Genomic DNA, 22,997 nt, shown 5'->3' on the forward strand with positions numbered 1-22,997 from the left:
ATCTATCTATCTATCTATCTATCTATCTATCTATCTATATCTTTTTCTTTCTTTCTTTCTCCCACTGCCTTCCTGACTGGCATGGTGTTAAAATGAAACTGAGCTGAAATGAATTCATTAACAGGTTTTGTTCAAACATTTTATGAGAACAACACAATTCTTGTATTATCTTCAAGGTTTATACCACTAGCCAGTAGTGTAAAGCAGGCACCTGCAAGGGAGGTTTCCCGTGATAATGGACCTTCAAAGTGTTCTTTCATTTGTTCTCAGCTAAAACTTTATGGAACTTGCTGACCATGCCCAGAAGCATTCCTGTTTATCACTTTAATCTCTGTGATCTGAAGTTGAGAATGGATCATGTTGTACACATAGACCCTTTGAATAAAATCTCCATGTTCCCTCTGTTTGAGGACGTCATGGCTTAGGAAATGACTCACAAGCTGTCCTTGGCTACTTTAGGTAATGAATCTTTTCCCACTGTTTAATGTCTTGCCTGTGCTTATGTTGCCTTTATGCTTACCAAGATAAAACCCCCTCTGATTTAGTTGCAATAACAAATACAAAGACACAGATAAGACAGGGAGCTAATACTATCAAATATTAGTTTGTGGCCTAGGTATAACTGAGAGAATGTTTTCCTGCTATACCAGCATTCTAATCTTCTGTCCCCAGTATATCTTAAATTGCTCATGACAGGATAGATCTATAATCACAGCACTCTGGGGGTGGGGGTAAGAAGATCAAAAGTACAGGACTATTCTTGGCTATATCAGGAATATGAGGGCATCCTGGGATGCACACAATCTTGTCTCAAAATAATAATAATGGCTTGCTGTAGGATTTTCACACTGCTCAGAGTGCTTCTCTCTCAAGTGGAAGAAATTATACCCTGAATATGAACATTAGGTACTCCAGTCTGCAATTCACCATAATTTTGCAAGTGTCTACATTGCTGGGTGCTAGAAATGGTATGAAATTTATGAACGTTTGGAAATGTTCCTCCTATAACACAGTACCTTTCAAAAATATTTCAGATGTGGTAGAACAAACTTTACACACTGCAAGCACAAGGCTAATCCCAAATGATGACATGCAGGCAGATAATGAACCATTTGAAAATATTATGTCTCATGTACTCAGAAGTCATTCCTACTCATGACAAAACTTAGAGTATTTTAACCCTTTCCTGTGTCCTGAAATCACAGCAGGAAGCACAAACCCACCAATAATGAGATAAGCTCAATCCTCTACACAGCAGGAGTGAGAACTTTCTATCTTGTAACTGCAGTTCGGATGACTTTATATGAAGTGGGAAGGCAGAAATTAGACTCCCTTTCCACATCTCAATGAAAATGCTTCCCATGGAGTGACCCAGTCTGCAATCCAAAACAGGAGCCTGGTCACAGCATGCTACAAGGCCTCCACAGCAGGCTTCACTTTAGCTGTCCTCAGCATGTGAAGCAACAACACAGAAATGAAACAGAAATATTAGTAGAAGCTTCTCCGATGAACATGCTCTAGTCTGGTAGCAGGAAAAAGGACCCTGTCTCTCCATACCCCCGAATATGACACTCTCTGCATGATTATTAACAGTGAGTTCATATGACTGGCACAACCAATTTTCTCCCTCTCTCCCCCTCTCCTTCCTTCCCTCTTTCTATCCCTCCCCCCTCTCTTATAATATAACAATTGTAAACAGCTTTAGCAGTAGCAGCTTTCCAGACATTCTGTTTATTTCTCCAATATAGTTTATTCAATGTGTTACTTGCTATAATGAAAACTTATATCATTTTTAAATCATTTTATCATTAAAGAGTACAGAAAATAATGTGCAGAGATGTTTGGAAAGTTACCCCATGCCAGATACAGGATCAGGATGTCGGAACACACCTTCAGGTGTGCAGGGAACAATATCCCAGTTTAACACCATTCATCTCTTGTTCATTTTGAAAACAGTGAAGCTGTCTTGATAGTTAAGGAGTTAAGGGTTTATTGTAGCAATATGAGGAGAATTCATAGTCAGGTAAGAAACAAGGAGGTGATCTTTGTTGGATTCTCTAGGTTTAAAATTGATTTAATTTTGATGTGAGAGATTTAATAAGATCATTCATTCCCCTCAAGTGTTCCACAGCCACAGTCTACCACCCCAAAGTTACTTGACATGCACAGTCTTAGCATGTTACAAGTTTAACAATAGTTCAAGAACTTATTAAAGAACTACTCATGAAGGCATTTAAAATCTCAATTTGTTGATGAAAGATTAAAAACTAAATATTAAGCAAACTGTTTCAATATGGTACTTCTCTGATAGACTATCAGAGATAGTCAATTTTTAATGTTGTATTGCAAGAAAAAGACTATGATCTCTAAAAGACTAATAATCTGATGGCAGGTACTGATGTTGAGAGAAGTGTATTACTTAAAATCATCACATCCTGAATATATTTTTAGCTACTTTTATTAATGAAAATTTATTATACAGGATTGCATGCTAATCACTTTTTCTCTTAATTAGCTGGGAAACTCCTGGAAGAGTAATTAACATTTCTTTTGTTGTCTTAATGATTTGAAAATGAACAGAAAATTTGAGGATATTGAAATCTCAACTAGTTTTCATAGAGTTCACAATATCATCAATTTGTCATCTCAAAATTCTTATACATAAACACTTACTGCCCACATAATGAAGTTTATATTGAAATACTCTACTATGCAGTGAACTATCTTAGCTTATCATTTGAAGAACTAATTAAACACCTTGTCTTAAAATCCTCAGATCTTCTTTTTCATTGGAATTTATGATTGAGATTAGGCACAACTGTGGAGGCCCAATGTACCCATGATTCTTTCTCTTGTTTTTTTTTTTTGTTGTTGTTGGTGTTGTTTTTTAATGGATAGGTTCACAAGTAAGGAAAAGGAACCAACAACCAAAAAATAAAAATTAATATTAATAATGATAACACTTCATTTTCATTCTCCCTTTTTATTTCTTCTATCAGTAATGTTTTCCAAGCTTACCTTTGTATCCAAGATGATAGGTTTTTTAAAATCTTATACTTGATTTAATTGGTATCTTCTTTTTTAAAAAAAATTATGCTAAAAGACAATCTTAAGGTGGCCTACTTATAAATACAAATAACATGCCTGCATATATTCCCAGGACAAACAGGATCTGTACTCTATTCTTGTAACAAGTCATACCTTATTTAGCAAATATGTCAAAAATTAGCCTATATATTCCATATGAATACTCACACTCAGCATATTTTTGAAGTTGGGAAAATTCTGAGGGGCTGAGATGGGCCCACTTTTCCTGGTTTGTCATGGTGTAGATGATGAGGTCCTTACACAGCAGATGACGGCTTCCTTATCCAGATGTTGGTCAGAGCTTTATGCTTCAAAGATTTTACAAGATGTGTTTCATGGTGAAATAGTCCGGACTTCCAAAATATACACTCTGTCCAAATGAAACTGCTGTTGATGTTTGGAGTTTCAGTGATTTGTTAAAACACTGTGGATAGATAATATCAAAATCAAAAGATTAGTACTAATTCTCAAAGGAAAATGGTAAGGATTAAAGGATAAGGGTAAAATGTTAAAGATTATATCTCCTAAACAATACATTATGGTTCTATCTTAATTTGCATAGTTTTCAGTCTTTAATTTCTATTCCTTCTTTAATGACATACCAGGTTCTTTCCCTAATACCAAGTCACATAAATCAATGTAATGGAGAGTACAAAATGGGAAGAACATTTTGTTTAATCAAAGTATGCGGACCAAAGTAAATTTATATGTGTTTAGTTTTATAAAGAGCACATTCAAGGATAAACAAGAACATCATTCACTTTTTAAATATGTAAACACACACACACACACACACACACGCACACACACACACACACACATGTGTATATATATGTATACACAATTTTCTAAAAGCTAGATTTCTGTTCCATGCAAGTCAATTTGGGGGTTCTATAAAATTGTTACACAGCAATTAAATTTGAAAATATTTTTAGTTTTATAACCTTAGAGTTTTTTCAATAAATGTGCCAAATCAAAGTATTTTCAAATGCCTGAAAGACTTGCTTAATGAGAGTAGATGACTCTAGTGTGAATCGCGTTTTAAAATAAATCCCCAAGTTGTCACTGGCTTCGTTTCACTGGCAAATTTATAAAGACAAAAAAGTGAACTCCATCTGGTTTTAGTGTTTCATCAGAGACTATAACCAATTGCTTACTACTCAACCAGGCTAGCACTGGAATCGTTATAGAAATCAAAGTTGGTGAAGAATTACTTTGTCTCTAAGATTTGCATATTAGAAAATGTATGACAAAAGATACAATTAAAGTCAGAAAATCTATAGCATGACTGGAAGGAAAACAAACATTCATACAGCAAAAAATGCATTGTTTTATTTTTGGCTACTTTTTAAGAGGATGTCAACCATTATTTTTACAAGGGAATATGATTTTTTGTTAATTGATAAGAGCAACTGAACAATAATGATATGTATACAAATGTCTAAGCTATGAAATCAGTCAGGACAAATGTAATGGATACATCTGTGTCTCTATCAGTTCCATTCTGCTGATTTCATTATTATCATTGCTACTTTTCAGCTCCATGCAGTCACATAAGGTGATGCACTTTCTCCTCCCTAGCCAAAGGAAGATGGATGATTCAGTCCTATTTGTCTTGTTACATTCTACACATTGGGCTCTTCCAAGCGTTTTGAATGTTGAGTTCAGTAGTTGAAGGACAGGGTAAAAATGGCTATAACTAAATACTTGGACACCTGTTCTCAACTGAACCTGAATCGCCTGTGCTGTTGCTGTTCCACAAGCTAGTGATTTCCATTTATTAAAGAATCAAATATAAAAGACATACCAAGGCTGTCATACATATGTACAATTAGTATACAATAATCTTTTTTTCCTTAAACAAATGGCTGATAAAGTGGACAGATCACTATAATCACTGAATCTCATGATGATAGTTCATTAGTTTATTCTAAAAAGCTTTGGGAATCCCTGAATGATACTCAACATTGTAATCAATGGAGTCATAGAAAAGAGTCAAACACAGAGAAGATGGAAATAGTGCTGATATTTATGATATATCATCTGTTGAGGAGAGTGTACAACACACATAGTATGTATTATTCCACACAGTTTCCCATTTTAGTTCTTGAAGACAGGAATTGACAATGTCTTTGACCTTGCATCTAGTGCGAAAACTGACACAGGGTGTCTGGCTTTCTGGGATATAACACAGTCTCTATCTATCACTTCATTCAGTTTCTGTATGCATCCATGGTAGCAGAACTGCAGTGAATGCATATCCATTTAAATGATTTTATCGGGTTCTTGGAATAAAGAATTGACAAATTTAATGTAAGAAGATGCACATTGAGGCATGCAATGATGGTTTGTTAGAATAAAAGGCAGGTAAATGTACATTTAAACCTTCTTATTCTTCTCCCTACATGGTGACATGCTGGGCACATGCAGAAGAGCTTCATGTACTGTGGAGGGAATTGTTAGAAAGCAAGCCGTAGGCTTGGTAGAGCTCAGTAAATTAGTCTGCAAAAGGATGAAAACTAACAGCAGAACTAATTCAAGCCTTCTCCTGCTTTATAAGTAAAGTTTTATTAGAGCCAAGACATTTTCAATAGAGAAACTAGCAGGAGGCTTTGGTTTTTACTTTTAAAATTATTATGTTTTTTATCTAAAACACTGCAACAATGAAGGACTGATCCAACATTGATGAAAAACTCATTAATCTCAAATGATAGGCAAAAAAAAAAAACATGTTATATCATTATCTTCATATAACTCCCTTTAGAACTGTCCCTAGCTAGAACTTCAGGGTTTCTCCTTTGCTTTCCATTGGCAATTTCCAATTCCCCTGTTGTCCTTGGATGGTCAGTTACTAAAATGCTTTCAGAGGTCAGTCTGAGTTTTCTCAGAATTATGACTAGCTTGTTGTAATGACTAATTAACATATAAAGACTAAAAGAACTCATGTAGTCCTTAGTTCTATTGTGAGAAGACACATATTAAGTAAAGTAAGTTAAAAATTAGGTATTAGAGTATTTTATTCAAACAAATTCTGTGTGCTGATATGAAATTTTAGACCCAGTGACCAATCATAGCCATGTTGCACAGACCGTACAAGCAACTCAAATCTCTGAAACCTTAGTTTCTTCATTGTAATTAGTGATGCGCAGGCAGTAAAATAGCATTTGCCTAAAACCTTTAACTAGGTGAACATTGGGCTTATGAAAATATAAATGTAGCTTGTGTAATATCAGATTCAGAGACACAGCTATGCTTCAAGCCACAGAAGGTGTTGAAAATACCAGCAGCACTTTCTCACAGTCTCTGCCTCTTCACAAATGGTTAGAAGGAACATGACAATATTCAATTGGGAATCCCCATGGTGTGTTCACAGATCTCCTGCTCCCCTGCAGAAGGTTTTCTTTAGGCATATGAAAGGAGTGCCAGGAGGGAACCACTGTGCTGGCTTTTGGAAAGCAGTCTAATTCTGGCTTTCTCATCTAGTCAACAGATGTGCCATTTTGCTTAGTTAGTGGCAGGAAATAATTACATTGCAGGAGCTGAAGAAAGCTATTTGGCCCATTATACCTAGGCTGAAAACATTCTCCATATTACAGAAAGGACTAAATGTCCTCGTGAAAAAAAATCAAGTAATATCCAGATAAAAGAATCTGCAGATTTTCAGCCACAGAAAAGGGTAATTTTTTTAATAGTTACATGAAGTCAGCATGTCTTAACTCCAGTCACTGAATGAGAATTAGTAGTGAATACTAACACACACTGGAGAATTTAAGAAAATGTGCTTATAAATTCAAAGTGTTACAATGACAGAAAATATTGCCAGTATCTCAAGAACCACAAACTCTTTATTTGAAGGTGGGACAAAAATCAAGGAAATAATAGGAATGAGTAATGATGCAGGAACAGGTAATCCCCATAGGTTGCTCAGTGAAATTAGAATCAGGTTAAATAGGGTGCCAATTCTATAATTTGTAAGTCTTTATTCATTCAACTCTGAGAAGAACTCTGAATTTGACAAGGCCAGGTAGCAGGTAGGCGATGTGCTAAATATTGAGAAAGCAGTAATATGTTAATTAGATATGACACTTGAACTCCCAGCTTTAGTTTTTTCCAATAATTTTTATTCACTTTATATCCTGATAACAACCCCCCCGACATACACACACACACACACACACACACACACACCATCCTGGGACATCTATTCCCAGAAAAGCTAGGTAGATCCTCTCTCACTGAGGCATAAACAGGGAGATAGCAGAAGACAGATCTCCCATGCTTATTGGTTTGTAAGATTAACATTGAAAATGGCTATCTTTCTCAAAGCAAATTACAAATTCAATGCATCTACAGATTTAATGCAATTCCTATAAAAATTCCAACATAATTGTTTACAGAACTTGAAAGAACAATTCTTAACTTCATATTGAAAAACAAAAAAACCCAGAATAGCTAAAACAATCCTGAACAACAAAAGAACTTATAGAGGTAATCTCATCCCTGATCTCAAGCTGTACTACAAAACAATATTAATAACTGTATGATATTGGTATAGCAGCAGACAGGTTGATAAACAAAATTGAAGTTCTTGTCATATAGGTCTTCAACTTGCTTGAAGAGAGTTACACCAAGATATTTTAGATTATTCATGTCTATTGAAAGTGTGTTGTTTCCCTAATTTCTTTCTTGACCCATTTATGATTTTTATAAAAAAGGGCTACTAATGTTTTTATTTAGTTAATTTTGAATTCAGGCCCCTTTTCTGAAGGTGTTTATCAGCTATAGGAGTTCTCTGGTAGATATTTCAGGGTCACTTATGTATACTATTGTACTATCGTATCAGCCACAATTAGCAATACTTTGACTTCTTTCTTTTCAATGTGTATGCCCTTGATCTCTTTTATTTGTATTTTTGCTCTAGCTAGAACTTCAAGTACTGTGTTGAATAGATAGGGAGAAGGTTGAAAGCCTTGTCTTGATTCTTATTTTAATGGAATTGCTTTAAGTTTCTCTTCATTTAATTTGATGTTGGCTACTGGTTTAGTGCATATTGTTTTTATTATGCGTAGGTTGTGCCTTCTATCTCTGATCTAAGACTTTTAACATGAAGAGGCATTGGATTTTGGTCAAAGGCCTTTTAGCATTAAATGAGATGATCATGTGATAAATCAAAGACCCTGAAATAAACCAACCTATCTACAGACACTTGATTTTTGTTAAACAAGGCAAAAACATATAATTGAAAAAAGAAAGCATATTCAAACAAATGGTGCTAGTCTAACTGGAACTCCAAGATTTCTATAGGTGAGTGATGTCAATTAGGTAAACCTGCTGAATGAATAAATGATTAGAAACTATGGGAGGGAGAAAGCAAGTGTAGAGAAAAGGGAGGCAGGATTGGGTATGAGAAGAGACAGGAGAGATGTCCAGGGGTCAGGAAAAATGATTAGAAATAGGTAGCAGTCAGGGGTGGGAAACTGAGGGGAGGCACTGGAAAGTCCCAGATGCCAGGAAAGCAATTGATTCCCAGGACCAAATGGGCATGACATTAGCAGAAATACCCAACAAAGGAGAGATAGAAGCTGTAGATACCTCCTCTAATAGATAAGCACTGTCCAAGTTGAAGGATGGAGCCACCCACCTATCTCAAAAATTTTAACCCAAAATTGTTCATGTCTAAAGGAAAGATAGGGACGAAAAATGGAGCAGAGACTGAAGAAAAGGCCATCCAGAGACCACCCAAACTAGGAATCCTTCCCATCTGCAGACATCAAACCCCAACACTATAGCTGATGCCAAAGAGTGCTTGCTAACAGAATCCTGGTTCAGATGTGCCCTGAGAAGCTCTGCCAGAACCATACCAATACAGATGCAGATACTCACAGCTAAGAACCATACTGAGCCTGGGGAACCAGCTTTGCAACCCAATAGGAAGAACAGCAATATCAACTAACCAGACTCCCCACAGTTCCTAGGGACTAAACCACTAACCAAAATGTATACATGGATGAATCCATGGTTCCAGCTACATGTGTAGCAAAGGATTGCCTTATCTGGCATCAATGGGACAGGATGTGCTTGGTCTTGTGGAGTCTTGATGTCTCCAGAATAGAAGAATACTAGAGCAGTGTAGTGGGAATGGGTGGGTGGGTGAGTGGAGGAGCACCCACTTAAAGGCAAAGGGAGGGAGATAGGACAGGGAGGTTGTGGAGAGAACAGGAAGGGACAACATTTGAAGTGTAAAACAATAAACTTAAATTAAAATAAAAAAAAAACAAAGAAAAGTTTCATTTTTAAAAACAGGTAATACTACTCTATATAGAAGTAAAAATAAGGCTTGATCCACTTTGGAATATTCCAAAAGCAACAAAAAGCACAGTTCTTTAATTTAAATGGTAAAAGTTAACTATTCCCAAATGAGAATGCACTGACTATTCATGTCAGCATGAGACAAGGTAGATTCAGTGGAGATGAAGAATCCTTGATTGAAAAGACATGCTTCCCTTACGCAGGGTTGTAGGCAAAGTTTTAGGGCACTTTTGTAAGTAGCCCTTGATATCAGAGGGCCCAACTCATTGTGGGTAGTGCTTTCCTTGGGTTGGTGTTTCTGGGTTCTATCTGAAATCAGGTCGAGCAAGCCACAAAGAGCAAACCACAAAGCCCCACTCCTCCTGCATCAGCTCCTGCTTCCAGGATTCTGCCCTGTTTTGAGTTATCGTTTTGACTTCCTTCAGGGATGGGCATTTTTCAGACCCTTTCCTCCCCATGTTGCCCAACAGAGACCATGACTAAAATTGAGAGAAATTTTCATAAATATTTGGATATTTCTGAGGAAACAATAAATAGTATTAAACACTCTTAACCAAGAAGTTGGAAGCCAATTTGGGAGCCAACTTGGATTGTTCAGATAAAGATCAATGAGAGAAGATAATGATGTGCTATTTATGTCCGGGGAGAATTCCAGACATTGCCACATATATTCCATAGCTCTGCATTGAGTTGGTCAATGTTTTTCAGATCAACTTTGTAGTCTGAGGCTACTAACAACCCTGCATATTCTCATGGATTGTCCTTCTCCCCATCTCTCCTTCTCTCCTCTCCATTTCCTTTCCCTCTTTTACATTTGCTTTTACACTTTTTTACAGTCGTGGGCATGCACGCACGCACGCGCGCACACACACAGACACAGAGAGAGAGAGAGAGAGAGAGAGAGAGGGAGGGAGGGAGAGAGGTAGAGGGAGAGAGGGAGAGAGGGAGAGAGGGAGAGAGACAGAGACAGAGACAGACAGAGAGACAGACAGACACACACACACACACACAGAATTTTAATGCTTTTCACTCCGTATTTACTTTGTCTTATGCTCCTGCCCTGCCATTTAAACCTTGTCTCTACGAATACACCCAACCCATAAACACTCATTGTCTTTTTTTTGTGTGTGTGGCCCACTGAATTTAATTTAGTAGTTGCATAAGAACACATATGAAATTATCTATTATAGCATTCATTGATAACTTTTCAGTTACTTCAGACCACTGAAGAAATGACAATAGTTCCCTTAGCCAACAAAGTATTTACAGTTTGTTTTTTGGCTAGTCAATAAAACAATAGTTGTAGAATGTCCTCTGGGACCTAGAATCTAAAATTTACCCTTGGGTTCTTGATCAAAATTGCTTACAAATCCGAAATAAGTCGTTTCTCATGCCTGAAATCCAATCATAAATTGGTTGGTTAACTCATTCATACCACTATTAAGCCAATGACGAGCCATGCCAGTCTGGTAGTCTACAGCTGTAGAGTGTAGGAAGGTAATATAGAGCAATACGACCTATAAAAAATGCTAATCTTGTGCAAGCTTATTAAAATGTTCAGAAATAGTCTACCTGGTGGACAGGGATGGGGTAGATTAATGTTTCTCCCAGAAGCAATAGGTTTCTAAATAAAAAATCCCTGGGCCAGATGTGAGATACCTTCCTGTGAGTTGTTTATCAGAGGTCCCAGAGGCCCATAAACAATGCAGGCTTTTACCAATGCTTTTGGTCGCCCACCAGAACTTGACAGTTAGATATTATTGCTAAAGACATCATAAAAAAAAATGAACAAATAGAGCTGGACCTGAACTCTTGTCACAAGTATCAAATGTGATGATAATCAGAAATGGGTCTGTCTTTCTGTCTTACTTTCTCCTCTTAGTTACCTTTTATAGGAATGTGTTCCTTCAAACAGTACTACAGAGCAACTGTGTTAAGAACTGCCTGATATTGGTAGTGACAGGTAAGTAGATCAATGGAATAGAATTGAAGACCCAGAAATGAACCCACAGAATTATGGTCACTTGTTCTTTGACAAGGGAGCTACAACCATCCAGTGGAAAAAAAGATAGCCTTTTCAACAAATGCTGATTTAATTGGAGGTCAACATGCAAAAGAATGAAAATTGATCCATTCTTATATCCTTTTACTAAGCTCAAGTCCAAGTAGATCAAGAACCTCCACATAAAACCAGACACACTGAAAATAATAGAAAAGAAACTGGGGAAAACCCTTGAGGACATGGGCATAGGGGAAAATTTCCTCAACAAAACACCAATAGGTTATGCTCTAAGATCAAGAATTGACAAATTGGACTTCATAAAATTACAAAGTTTCTGTAAGGCAAAGAACATTGTCAAAAGGGCAAAATGGCAACGAACAAATTGGGAAAAGATCTTTACCAACACTACATCCAACAGAGGGGCTTATACAAAAAACTCAAGAAGGTAGACTCCAGAGAGTCAAATAACCTCTTAAAAATAAGAACCCCTTAAAAATGGGGCACAGAGCTAAACAAAGAATTTTCACCCGAGGAATATCGAATGGCTGAGAAACACCTAAAAAAATGTTAAACATCCTTAGTCATCTGGGAAATGCAAATCAAAACAACCCTGAGATTTCACCTCACACCAGTCAGAATGGCTAAGATCAAAAACTCAGGAGAAAACAGGTGCTGGCAAGGATGTAAAGAAAGAGGAACACTCCTCCACTGCTGGTGGGGTTGCAAGCTGGTACTACCACTCTGGAAATCAGTCTGGAGATTCCTCAGAAAACTGGAAATGATACTTCCAGAGGGCCCCTCTATACCACTCCTGGGCATATACCCAGAGGATTGCTCAGCATGTAATAAGAATACATGCTCCACTATGTTCATAGCAGCCCTATTTATAATAGCCAGAAGCTGGAAAGAACTCAGATGTCCTTCAATGGAGGAATGGATACGGAAAATGTGGTATATATACACAATGGAGTACTATTCAGCCATTAGAAACAATGAATTCATGAAATTCTTAGACAAATAATTTGTTTCAAGCTAGGCAAGTAAGACTGCAAAGGGTGGTATGAATGGACTCAGTTAAATGGGAGACTACAAATGTCATCAGCTCTTACATTACGAAGTACAGGAACTTGTGTGAGAAGTGTAAGGACAGCAGGATGGAAAGCAGACAGGTTTTAAATCATTAATTTTCATACAAAAGCATCGACAGCACAAATAATGTTTATTATTTCCATTTTGAACCAGACAGCTCTATGTTGCCATTTTCTGAGCCACAATTGTCCAATTCATAAGGCGAATCACTTATCCTATCTCAGCCTCAGGAAAAGTGGGCAAAAACCACCCACCTCGCAAAAGTGTTAGCACTTACTGTTATTATCTATGCCTAATACGTGACAAATGAGCTCTCAATAAAGGCAATTATTTTATTGCTCTTATATATTTATGTATACATGTCAGATACAAAATGTAGTATTGAATTTGGATATATTTATACCATGAATCCTGGGGGTAAAACACTGAAAATCTGGAAATCTTTTATAAGATTATGTGGGTGGCATAATATAAGAACCATAATTGAGTTATTTTGAGAGTCTGCTGACACATAAAAAAGTCTAAAAGAAAAATATCAAGGGAAATCTGCAGATACGCTGAATGGAAAAATAAGTTTTGCATTGTAAACAGTTTTGAGGGCAGAGTTTTGAATTTAGATTGTTATTTTGTTTTATTCTGTTAATTTTTTTCCTTTAAATGAATCTTAAATTCCCTTTTATATCACTTAGAAGCTGAAGAATACATTGTAGATAAGATATGAACATGTTGAGTTAAAATGAGGGTACTTGTATAATTATAGAACATTTCTCAACATGAAATCCTAAGCATAATGTAGTCTGGCAGATTCTATGTTCTGAGAACTGAAATAGGTAAAACAACAAGCCCTTTTGAAGGGAAGTTTCTCGGGGAGTCCCAGGCCAGGGACAGAAAAGCTGAGGCTCTGTTGCCAAAGTAGGAACTTGGATCCCAGGAAGACATACTAATTGTGTTCCAACAGCTTATTTCACAGAAAAACTGGCATATACATATTTCCTGCCTGTGCTTTATTTTTTTTTCTGTAGAATTATAATGCTCCTATAGGAAAGAAAAAAATCTAAGAACATTTTTCTTACTAAGTATGCCCAGACTATAAGGAAGTCCATTTTTTATTAGTTTCTGTTTCTTCTATTCTTTTAAATCACAAGGACAACCAAGCATGTGACCAGCAAAAGGATAGTCACAATGTTATCTTTAATCATGAATGTCCTCTGGATTCTTGTTATACCTGTTCAAAGGATGGTGACTCTTGACCCTGCGGTCTTCTTAAATAACAACCAGTAGCAGAAGTGATAGTCATGACTTTCTTATCTAAATATACAAATGTTAAACTTCTACCTTTCTGTCTTGGATTCTTATTCTTAAGAGCTAGCCAGAAATCTCACACCACCTCATGTGAGGAGGCTGCTTGGTGCTGAGTACAGAGATTCAAACTGAAACTAGGAGGTAAACATTTCACTTGTATGTTTTTTCCATGTTTGTACTTCACAACTGTGGCTCCCTAAAAAGCCATGAGAGGGAGAGAATAGAAAACAGGAGTTAAACCTAAGTCACTGCTAAGGAAAAAAATCTGAAACACAAAAAGTCTATTTCATCAGTTTTTTTTTAAAAAAAATAAGATTTTACAAATATAAATAAAGCTTGAATGTAGAAAAGGAAATCAAAATGGATAAAGGACAACTCTCACCATCACGCTCAGGATAAAGCACTAAGGAAAATACAATTCAAGGGTTTCTCCATTTGCCTGTCCTGAGCCTTGACATCAGAAATTGCTGTTTCTTGGAACATAATCAGTAAATGACATTAGGTTTATCTATGTAACATTCTATGATCAACTAATGAAAGCAGAAACATTAAAATTAATTCCCAACAACTAATCCAGAAGAATCTAGAATATAATCCATATTTAGATTTTATGTTGAATACATGTGCACTTATATGATTTGATTTTACAATTTAGTTCTATTGATTTAAAAATAATAAATCTTAAGCATTTTCTGAAAGTTCATGACTACTGGCAAGAAAATAATATCTTTTAAATCTTTAATTCTTTGAAAATAATCTATTTTAAGGCTGTTATTTAACTTCAAGACAGTGTAAACTCTTTGTAGAAAATCAGTACTGAAAGACACCAGAGTCCTTTCTGCCAGGCTATATTCAATGCATGGTCTGAGAAGTAAATACCATTCGTACTAAATCCACAGTATAAAAGTAGAGAGGCAGTCAATACAACAAAAACAAATGGAGGAAAGTAATACAAAATCCACGGATACAGGCTGAATATAGCTTTATTTTCCCAAAACATCACTGCCTTGAACATGCCTGTTTCACACACACACACACACACAAACATACATCTGACCAACACTCACAATGTTGTTTTCTCCGGTACTTCAAGTAGTAAAAATAAAATGCTACTTTTTAATGCTTATATAAATATCAGCTTTTTATTACTCAGCAATGAATAATAATGATGTTTTAACCTAAACATAGTTTTTTAGAAATTATCTTCAGAATTTTTTAGATTATGATTGTTATTATCTTATTTTTTTTAAATAGTGCCAGAAAAATTTCACACTGCAATCTCAAGTCTATACAAACAAAGTCTGTCTCTGCTCCTCTACCATGTCATGTTGCCATATTCATATCACGTTTTCTTCCAACCTTAGTAATAGTGTCCATTATGCCATTACTCACACTATATTCAAGTTACATTTTAACTTGATGTGTGCCTGCGCATGTGTTTTTTTGTGCACATTTATGTGTATGTATGATTGTGTGTTTGTGATGGTTCACTTGTGCCACAGCCCTGATAGGGACATCAGGAGACAATCTGTGGAAGTCATTTCTATTTTCACCATCTAAGTCCTGAGGATCAAATTTAGGTCATGAGGATTAGAAAAAAGCCATTTCCCACTGAGCCTGAGTTACATAATATAAATATAAACATAAACATAAATAATAAATCAGTATATGTGATTTCTGTATCTACTCTACTCTAGTTTTCTTGATGACCAACAGAACAGCATTCAATCTGCAGAATTATTCAACCATAATCTCTAAACAGATTAAAGTGTAGAACATTTTTAGTAAAGTAACTTTGGAGCTGAAATTGGCCTGATGATGCTACTTAAAATGTAAAGCTTTTACATCTGACACTAATCTTTGGTGGAAGGACCCTAAAGCATGAGGGTTTCAACTGGGTGATGCTGGCACATGCCTTTAATCCCTTCAACACTCTTGAGGCACAGGCAGGTGTATTTCTCAGTTCAAGGCCATCTTAGTCTACTCCTGGACAGCCAAGGCCATATAAAGTAAGGTAGTATTGAACTTTCCCTCAAAAAACAGTGAGGCTCTCATTGACTGTATATATGCATACTCAACAGAAAAGATAGCTGAACTGAAATAATTACCAGATCAATAGGGTGTAAAGAAACTCTATGACATTGATGTGGCCAAAGTCAATAACCTGATATGACCCGGCCATGAGAAGGCATTTGTTCTGCTGGCTCTTGGTAATGATGCTTTCAATATTGGCAGTAAAACTGGGATCAAAACTGAGTCTTGCTAGCTAATTCTAAATACACATTTTTTCACCACAAAAAAAGACTCTGTGATTGACATTATGTAGATGTTTTCTCTCAGATTGAAACTTTTTGTCATTCAGAGAAGCTCCTCAAGATGGAAGGTAAACAACTCAAAATGGAATTAAAAAGTCTCTGAATCTAATTCGACTCACTATGTTTCTCCTTCCTAGAGCGAGATGACTGAGAAACACTAAACAAGCAAGATGCAAAGAAGACTGTCAGACAAGCCAAATTAAAGTTACAAAGAAGACTATGAGACAAGCCAAGCTCCCTGGAAGAAGCAGAATCCAGAAGAGGCTTAGAAAAACTGAATCACTTGAAAAGGAGCATGTTCAACATGTTTAGCTGTCTGCAGGCTGTGCAGTGTGCTCCAGGTTCCCAATTTTTGTGAGCTGTCATTCATGCTGGGGTGGGGTTTGGTGATGCAGCCACCTGAGTCATTTCTACCCCTGTAAGTAACCCCTCACCCATATTCCTGTAAATAACCCTAATAAAACTTACTGGTTTACCAAGTTAGATTTTGGTGGTATTAATGCTTTCTTCTTTTGGGAGTATCTCTGTCTGGTGTGAGTAGATATGTGTGTTGTGTTACTCCAAGGAAAGAGAAAGACTTGTAGTGAAACAGCCTATCTGAACCAGTGGTGCTTTCTGTAGTTGTATGTTTATTCTTAAGCTACAGGTGTTACTCTGTAGAGTATATATCTAACTGGCTAATGATCAGGTGCTTGCTAATAACCTGTAGAAAGATTTTTTTTAAAAAAAAATTCACAGTTCTTATAGGTAAGACACATTAAAGAAAATCAAATTTTGAACTGGAATATAGGCAAGGGGGGGGGGGTTAATACATTGAAGAAAACCTGAGAAATGCCCTAAAAAGAATACAGACTGATAAACTGACCTACATTGCAAAGTTTCTTTACACAAGTTTCTTTAAAATAACACTGAAAGTAAATTCCTCCTTTTCACAAGAACCCAAGGTGTCATACACAGCCATACTACTTTCAGTTTAGTCTATCTTAAGAAAACTGGTGATCAGCACCTTTTAAAGATACAGGAAAGCCATATACCTTGCTTCTCCTGACTATGACTAAAATATAGCAGCACTTACAACTCCAAGGAGAAGCTATATCACACTGTATGATTTATTTTCAAGAAACAGATAATTTCTTCAGTGTGGTGTTGGAGAGAAAATTGTAGACCTTTGACATTAAGGAATATAGTCTTTATGTCAAAAATTCCCATATACATAGCATTTTCAGTTTTTATACCTTTCTAGTATATGCTATTTGTGTGTGTGTATATGTGTGTGTATGTGTAATATGTATATAGTGTATATGGTATACATTATATATAAATAAATATATATATATATATATATATATATAACTATATAAGTAAGCATGGAGACTCAGTGACTGATTTGTCAGTCTTCCAGCTGTAAATGATCAAATTCTCTGTCTCAGATGCTGTTTTACCCTTTAAGCAATATTCTTTTGAATATATTTTCACAAAGCAAATATTTATCCATACTGATCTTTCTGCTCTTAGTTTATGTCCTAAATATTAAGATCTTCTGCGACCTGGTAGGACTTTGCTGTAACTTGCCTTGGCCAGTAAGTAATGACACACAGGTACCTTTACACATGGTTTCCTAATGGATAAGGGATAAATAATTTATATTAAGGGAACTTTGCCACTGCTCTGAGAAAGTTCATTTCTAACAGTTCAGCAAATCAAAGACCAAAACAATACCTCACAAGGGCCCAGTGTGTGTGTGTGTGTGTGTGTGTGTGTGTGTGTGTGTTTGCACATGTGCGTGAATGTGCACACACACTCTCCCACACACCTGTGTATTCATGAAATGTGTATATGAGACAGTGATAAATCTTGAAATGATCATTGTCGCCACATTTATTATGCAGATGTCATAATACATTACATGTCTTGTGTTTTTCTTGGGGCAAAAAAAGGGAACTTTGCAAACTAAAACATGATTGTATGGCAACAGTGCACATATATATGTTGCTTGTTACAAATGACTGCCTAATAATTGACATCATTCTAATTCTATGACATTATATACCACTTTTAATCAGATATAAAATAATACTTAGATATAAAATACTATGGTAACAGTAAAGTACATTTACAAGAGATTTGAGAAAAAAGCTTATTTTATCTGTGTTTGTATATGCTGATATATATATATAACTATATCTAAGTATGAGTGGGTGCACTAGTGTGCACATGCATAGACAGGGCATGAGTTGATGTCTCCTGTCTTCCTCAGTTACCTTTCATCTTCATTTTATAGATAGAAACCCACAACGAACCTAGATCTGACCGATTATGCTATGTTGGCCAGCCACTTGGCTCCAGAAATCCATTTCACTGACTGTCTTCCTAGCATTTGAAAATAGATATAGGCCTCTGCCATAGGCCTCTTCCATCTGATTTTTGCATGTGTTAGTGAGATCTAAACTCTCATAATCATTCTTTTGCTGCAAGTACATTACCAACAGAGTCATATCTCTAGCCCAATAACTAATTTTAACTTTTGACCCATTCACATTGAATATTTGAAAAACAGATTAAAATTCAGAAACTGTCTAGATGAAACAGAAAACACAGGGATATTAAATTGTCTTTAGGAATATATAATTCATTGAAATGCAAAACTAAAAATATACAGTTATAATTATCTTTTTCTATGAGTAAGCATAAGAGCAGATCTAAACAGAGAATTCTCAAAACAAGAATCTCATATGGCTGAGGACCACTTCAAATAATGTTCAACATCCTTAGCCATCAGGGAAATGCAAATCAAAATGACTCTCAGATTGCATCTTACACTGCTGAGAATGGCTAAGATCAAAAACACAAGAGATGGTTCATGCTGATGAAGATATGGAACAAAGGAAAACTCATTGCTAGTAAGAATATAAACTTGAACAGCCACTTTGGAAATCAGTATGGTAGTCCCTCAGAAAACTGGAATTGGTCTAACACAAGACTCAACTATAGTACTCCTGGATATCCTACTGTAACAACACTTGCTCAACTATAGCTTGGTAATAGTCCCAAATTGGAAACTACCTAGATGTCCATCAGTTAAAGAATGAATAAAAACAGTGTGGTACATTACACAATGGAGTTTTAGCCAGCTCTTCAAGATATATCATAATGAAATTTGCAGACAGTTAATGGAACTAGAAAAAAAGTCATGCAGAGTGAGATAACCCAGGTAGACATACATGATATGTACTCACTTATAAATGGATATTAGCTATAAAGGATAAGCATGTTACAATCCATAGGCCCAAAGAGGCTGAATAATAAGGAATACTCAAAAGGGGAAAACACATCTTCCTGGGTAGGCTGGGAGTGGGTGCACACATTGACATGAGGGATCAGGTCGCGGGATGGAAGGAGACAGTATTAGCAGAAAAGATTGAAAATAGGACATATTTCAGGGGCAAGGTAGAAACCTAGTATAATGGGAATCCCGAGGTCTCTATGAGGGTGGCACTAGAAAACACTCCTAGTTAGGCACCGGGATCTGGACCCTGAAATGGCCATCACCTATAACCAGGCAAGACTTCCAGTGAAGGGAATGGGAGACCAAACAAGTCACAAAATCTTTGACCTACAATCTGTCCTCCCTACAAGTTGTGCTGGGGTAAAGGTTACACAGGTATTGTGGAAGTGACCAAATGATGATTGTTTCAACTTGCAACCCATTTCACAAGGAGATGTCCATGGCTGACACTGTCTGGAGGACTAGGAACCAGAAGTCAGATAGCCCAGATATCTAGAATACAATTAAATTCTACTGTCAAAGAAAAACAAAGACAAGACAAAACAAAACAAAAGGTCAATGAAATGTTTCCCGCTGACATTCTGCTATACTTGTAGACAGAAGCTTAGCATAATTGTTGTCAGAGAGGTTTCATTTAGGAATTGATAGGAGGAGATGGAAAGATCCACAGACAAACATTAGGAAGAGCTCCAAGAATCCTGAAGATACAGAAGAGCAAGGAGTGTAGGGATCATACAGTTCAGAGTCACCACAAAATCAATCAATCAATCAATCAATCAATCAAACAAACAAAAACCCTCAGAATCAAATAATCAGGGCTATGGGCTCACAGAGACTGAATCAGGGAAGCTATATGAGTCTGACCTAGTTCCCCTGTATATTTTATAGTTATATATCTTGATGCTCTTGTAGTACTTCTAAGAGGAGAGAAGGTGCTGTCTCTGACTCTTTTGCCTGCTTTTAGGACTCCTTTCCTCCTACTGGGTTGTTGCCCTGTCCAGGCTTAATATGAAGGGAGGTGCCCAATCTTACAATAATTCATTCTGGCATGTTTCTTTGACATCCTTGGGGTGCCCTTTTATGAAGGGAAATGGAGAATATGTGGATCTGAGGAACATGCATTGTGGGGGAAAGGAGAGAGAGGAAAGTGGTAGGAATTTAATATATGAGAGGCTAAATATAAAAAATAAAAAAACCCACAAAACCAAAAATATACAGTTATAATTGATATTTTTCTTTGAGCTAAGCATATTTTCACACTCACAAACTCATGCATTTAAAATACTAGATGTTAATATTATTGCTTATTACCTTTGTACTTCTTCATTCTTTTTCTTGCTATGTTATACATGTAATATGAATATGGCATGGTAATTTTAATATATTTCAAACCTGCATAATTTATATCATGCAATAGTTTTCCTCACTTACATTGTATATTCTGTTTCTTACATGTATCCAGATTTGCTGGTTACACTGTCACCATTATGGAATAAAGTTACTCCTTGTTAAAAAAAAATGCTCAATGGTTTATTCTAATCCTCTATTTTTGAAAATGTAAGTTTTTTCTCCAAATTCTAATTACTACAAATCAACAATGTGGGTTTGGAATGTAGCTCAATCAGTAGGATGCTTGCCTTGTATGAAAGAAGGCCTAGGTTGATTTCTCAGGAATACATAAGCTGAGCAGGGTGTTGCACATATGGGATTCCAGCACTCAGATTTGAAGGTAGGAAGATGAGAAGTTTAAGGACATTCTCAGCTACACTCTCAATTTCAGTCCAGCCTGGGCTACACAAAACCTTGCTTAAAAAATAAGTAAATAAGAAAACAAATTCAGTAATTCAATGAGTATTTTCCACATGTCCCATGAGCACACATCTGTGTATCATGAGACTATCAGGCTCGAAGTTAACATATTGCCTAATTCCTCTTTAAAATAAAATAATAGTTATCAGATATTTACATTTCTTTCCAGTGAAGTAAGTATATGGGGCAGACTCTAGGATGAACTCTTAACTGTTGCCCTTTCTTAATCCTGAACCCCCTTGTCATACGAATTCTCACTTTCCCACTCCCCTAAACGAACATGATCAGAATAAATCATCATTAGAGAGATAGAATGATACCTCCTTGGTCTGACTACTTATAAGGCATAGACATGGCAAGTTTGTTCTGACAGAGTTTCTTATGAAGTACATACATATAGGCCTAAGATGCAATACAGTCCATGATCACCTTAAACTCTGTATCCATCTGTGGTCATCTCAAGTGCTGGGATTGCAGTCATCTACCCCATGTAGATCAATCCAGAGCTTGTGAATACTTGACAATCACTTTACTAACTGAGCAGCATTTGTACTTTCAGATAATGAGGTTAATTAGATTTTCATAAGTAATGAAGTTAATGGATATTTCTCTAGTTACATCTACAGGTGACAACAGAGCTCTATGATATTTCTATCTTGTGGGATCTTAGAAGAGAATGGAGCAAGTCACTACCTGGTTCCTGGCTGTACAAATGATGAGAAGCACAACTAGAAGTTAAAAATCCAGAAGTAATTTATGAGGAATTTACAAAACTGGCACAGTGACTATCACATGTCACCTTATTTTTGTTTTCACTAGGATATTTCGAAGTGTGAGACACGGAGCACCTGCAAAAGTATTCCCCAGATATTCAATTATTCTGTTGAGATAATCATATCCTGCATTTACTTTTCAAGTTTCTGTGAGGATAGCATCATACCTTTGTATCAGGTGGGGATTAGTTTCATGATCTCTGATAGATACTCCACTCTGCTAATATTCATGTCTCCTATATAAAATGGTATAATATTTGTAGGCATTCTATATAAGTCATCATGAACACTTATTTCATCCATAGACTGTTAATAATAACTGGTAACCTTTGGATGTAATAAAATTTGTATTACAAATTGTATTACAAATTGTATTGTTTGAAAGACAATGACAAAGTCTACATGACGAGTATACACAGAATTTTATTTTCTAAATGGTTTAAGGTTGCAGCTGGATTGACTTACAGATGAGGAATATGCAAATGTAGAAAGTCAGCTGTAATTCTTTCTGATACCTCTTCTAAGATAAAGAATCTTTTTATAATCACTTTGTTGTAAGCATTTTTGTTGTCAATGATTTGTTAGCAGGATATAAAATTCTGCTTGATTGACATACGTAGATTTCATTTCATAACTTGTTTTAACATTACATGTAGTTCTGAATATCTCTATGAACAAAGGAAATGCATAGGCTGTAGAGATCGCTCATCAGTTAACAGTGCAGTGTTCACCTTGTCTGCCTGTTTAATTAGTTTAGCTAGCAAGTTTACTTGTCTCCAATTTTCCTATGCTTGGACTGGGTAGAATTCTGACCTACTCACGATCCTCTGGGGATTCTGGAGATGCACACTCCAGTCCTTTTGCTTGAATGGAAAGGGCTCTACACAATGAGCCAGTTCTTTGGCCCCTGCATTCCTTAATCTTGCCTTCCTAAAAAACAAAACAAAACAAAAAACAAACAAAAAACAAAAAACAAAACAAAAAAAAAGTGCAGTGTTCTTGCAAGGAATCTCAGCTGCAATCCC

The 22,997-nt window shown here is 36.2% G+C and overlaps 1 protein-coding gene across 1 annotated transcript in view; it reads right to left on the reverse strand.

The window, feature by feature from the left end:
• Positions 1-22,997, reverse strand: part of Dgkb (diacylglycerol kinase beta) — a 750,451-nt gene that overhangs the window by 644,962 nt on the left and 82,492 nt on the right. The window contains exon 2 of the mRNA XM_052185925.1: positions 3,256-3,511. Within this exon, the coding sequence (XP_052041885.1) occupies positions 3,256-3,325 (70 nt within the window). The 5' untranslated portion in view covers positions 3,326-3,511. The remainder of the gene's footprint in view (positions 1-3,255; positions 3,512-22,997) is intronic.

This window comes from Apodemus sylvaticus, chromosome 6 (assembly GCF_947179515.1).
Source record: "Apodemus sylvaticus chromosome 6, mApoSyl1.1, whole genome shotgun sequence".
In the NCBI taxonomy this organism is placed as follows: Eukaryota; Metazoa; Chordata; class Mammalia; order Rodentia; family Muridae; genus Apodemus; species Apodemus sylvaticus.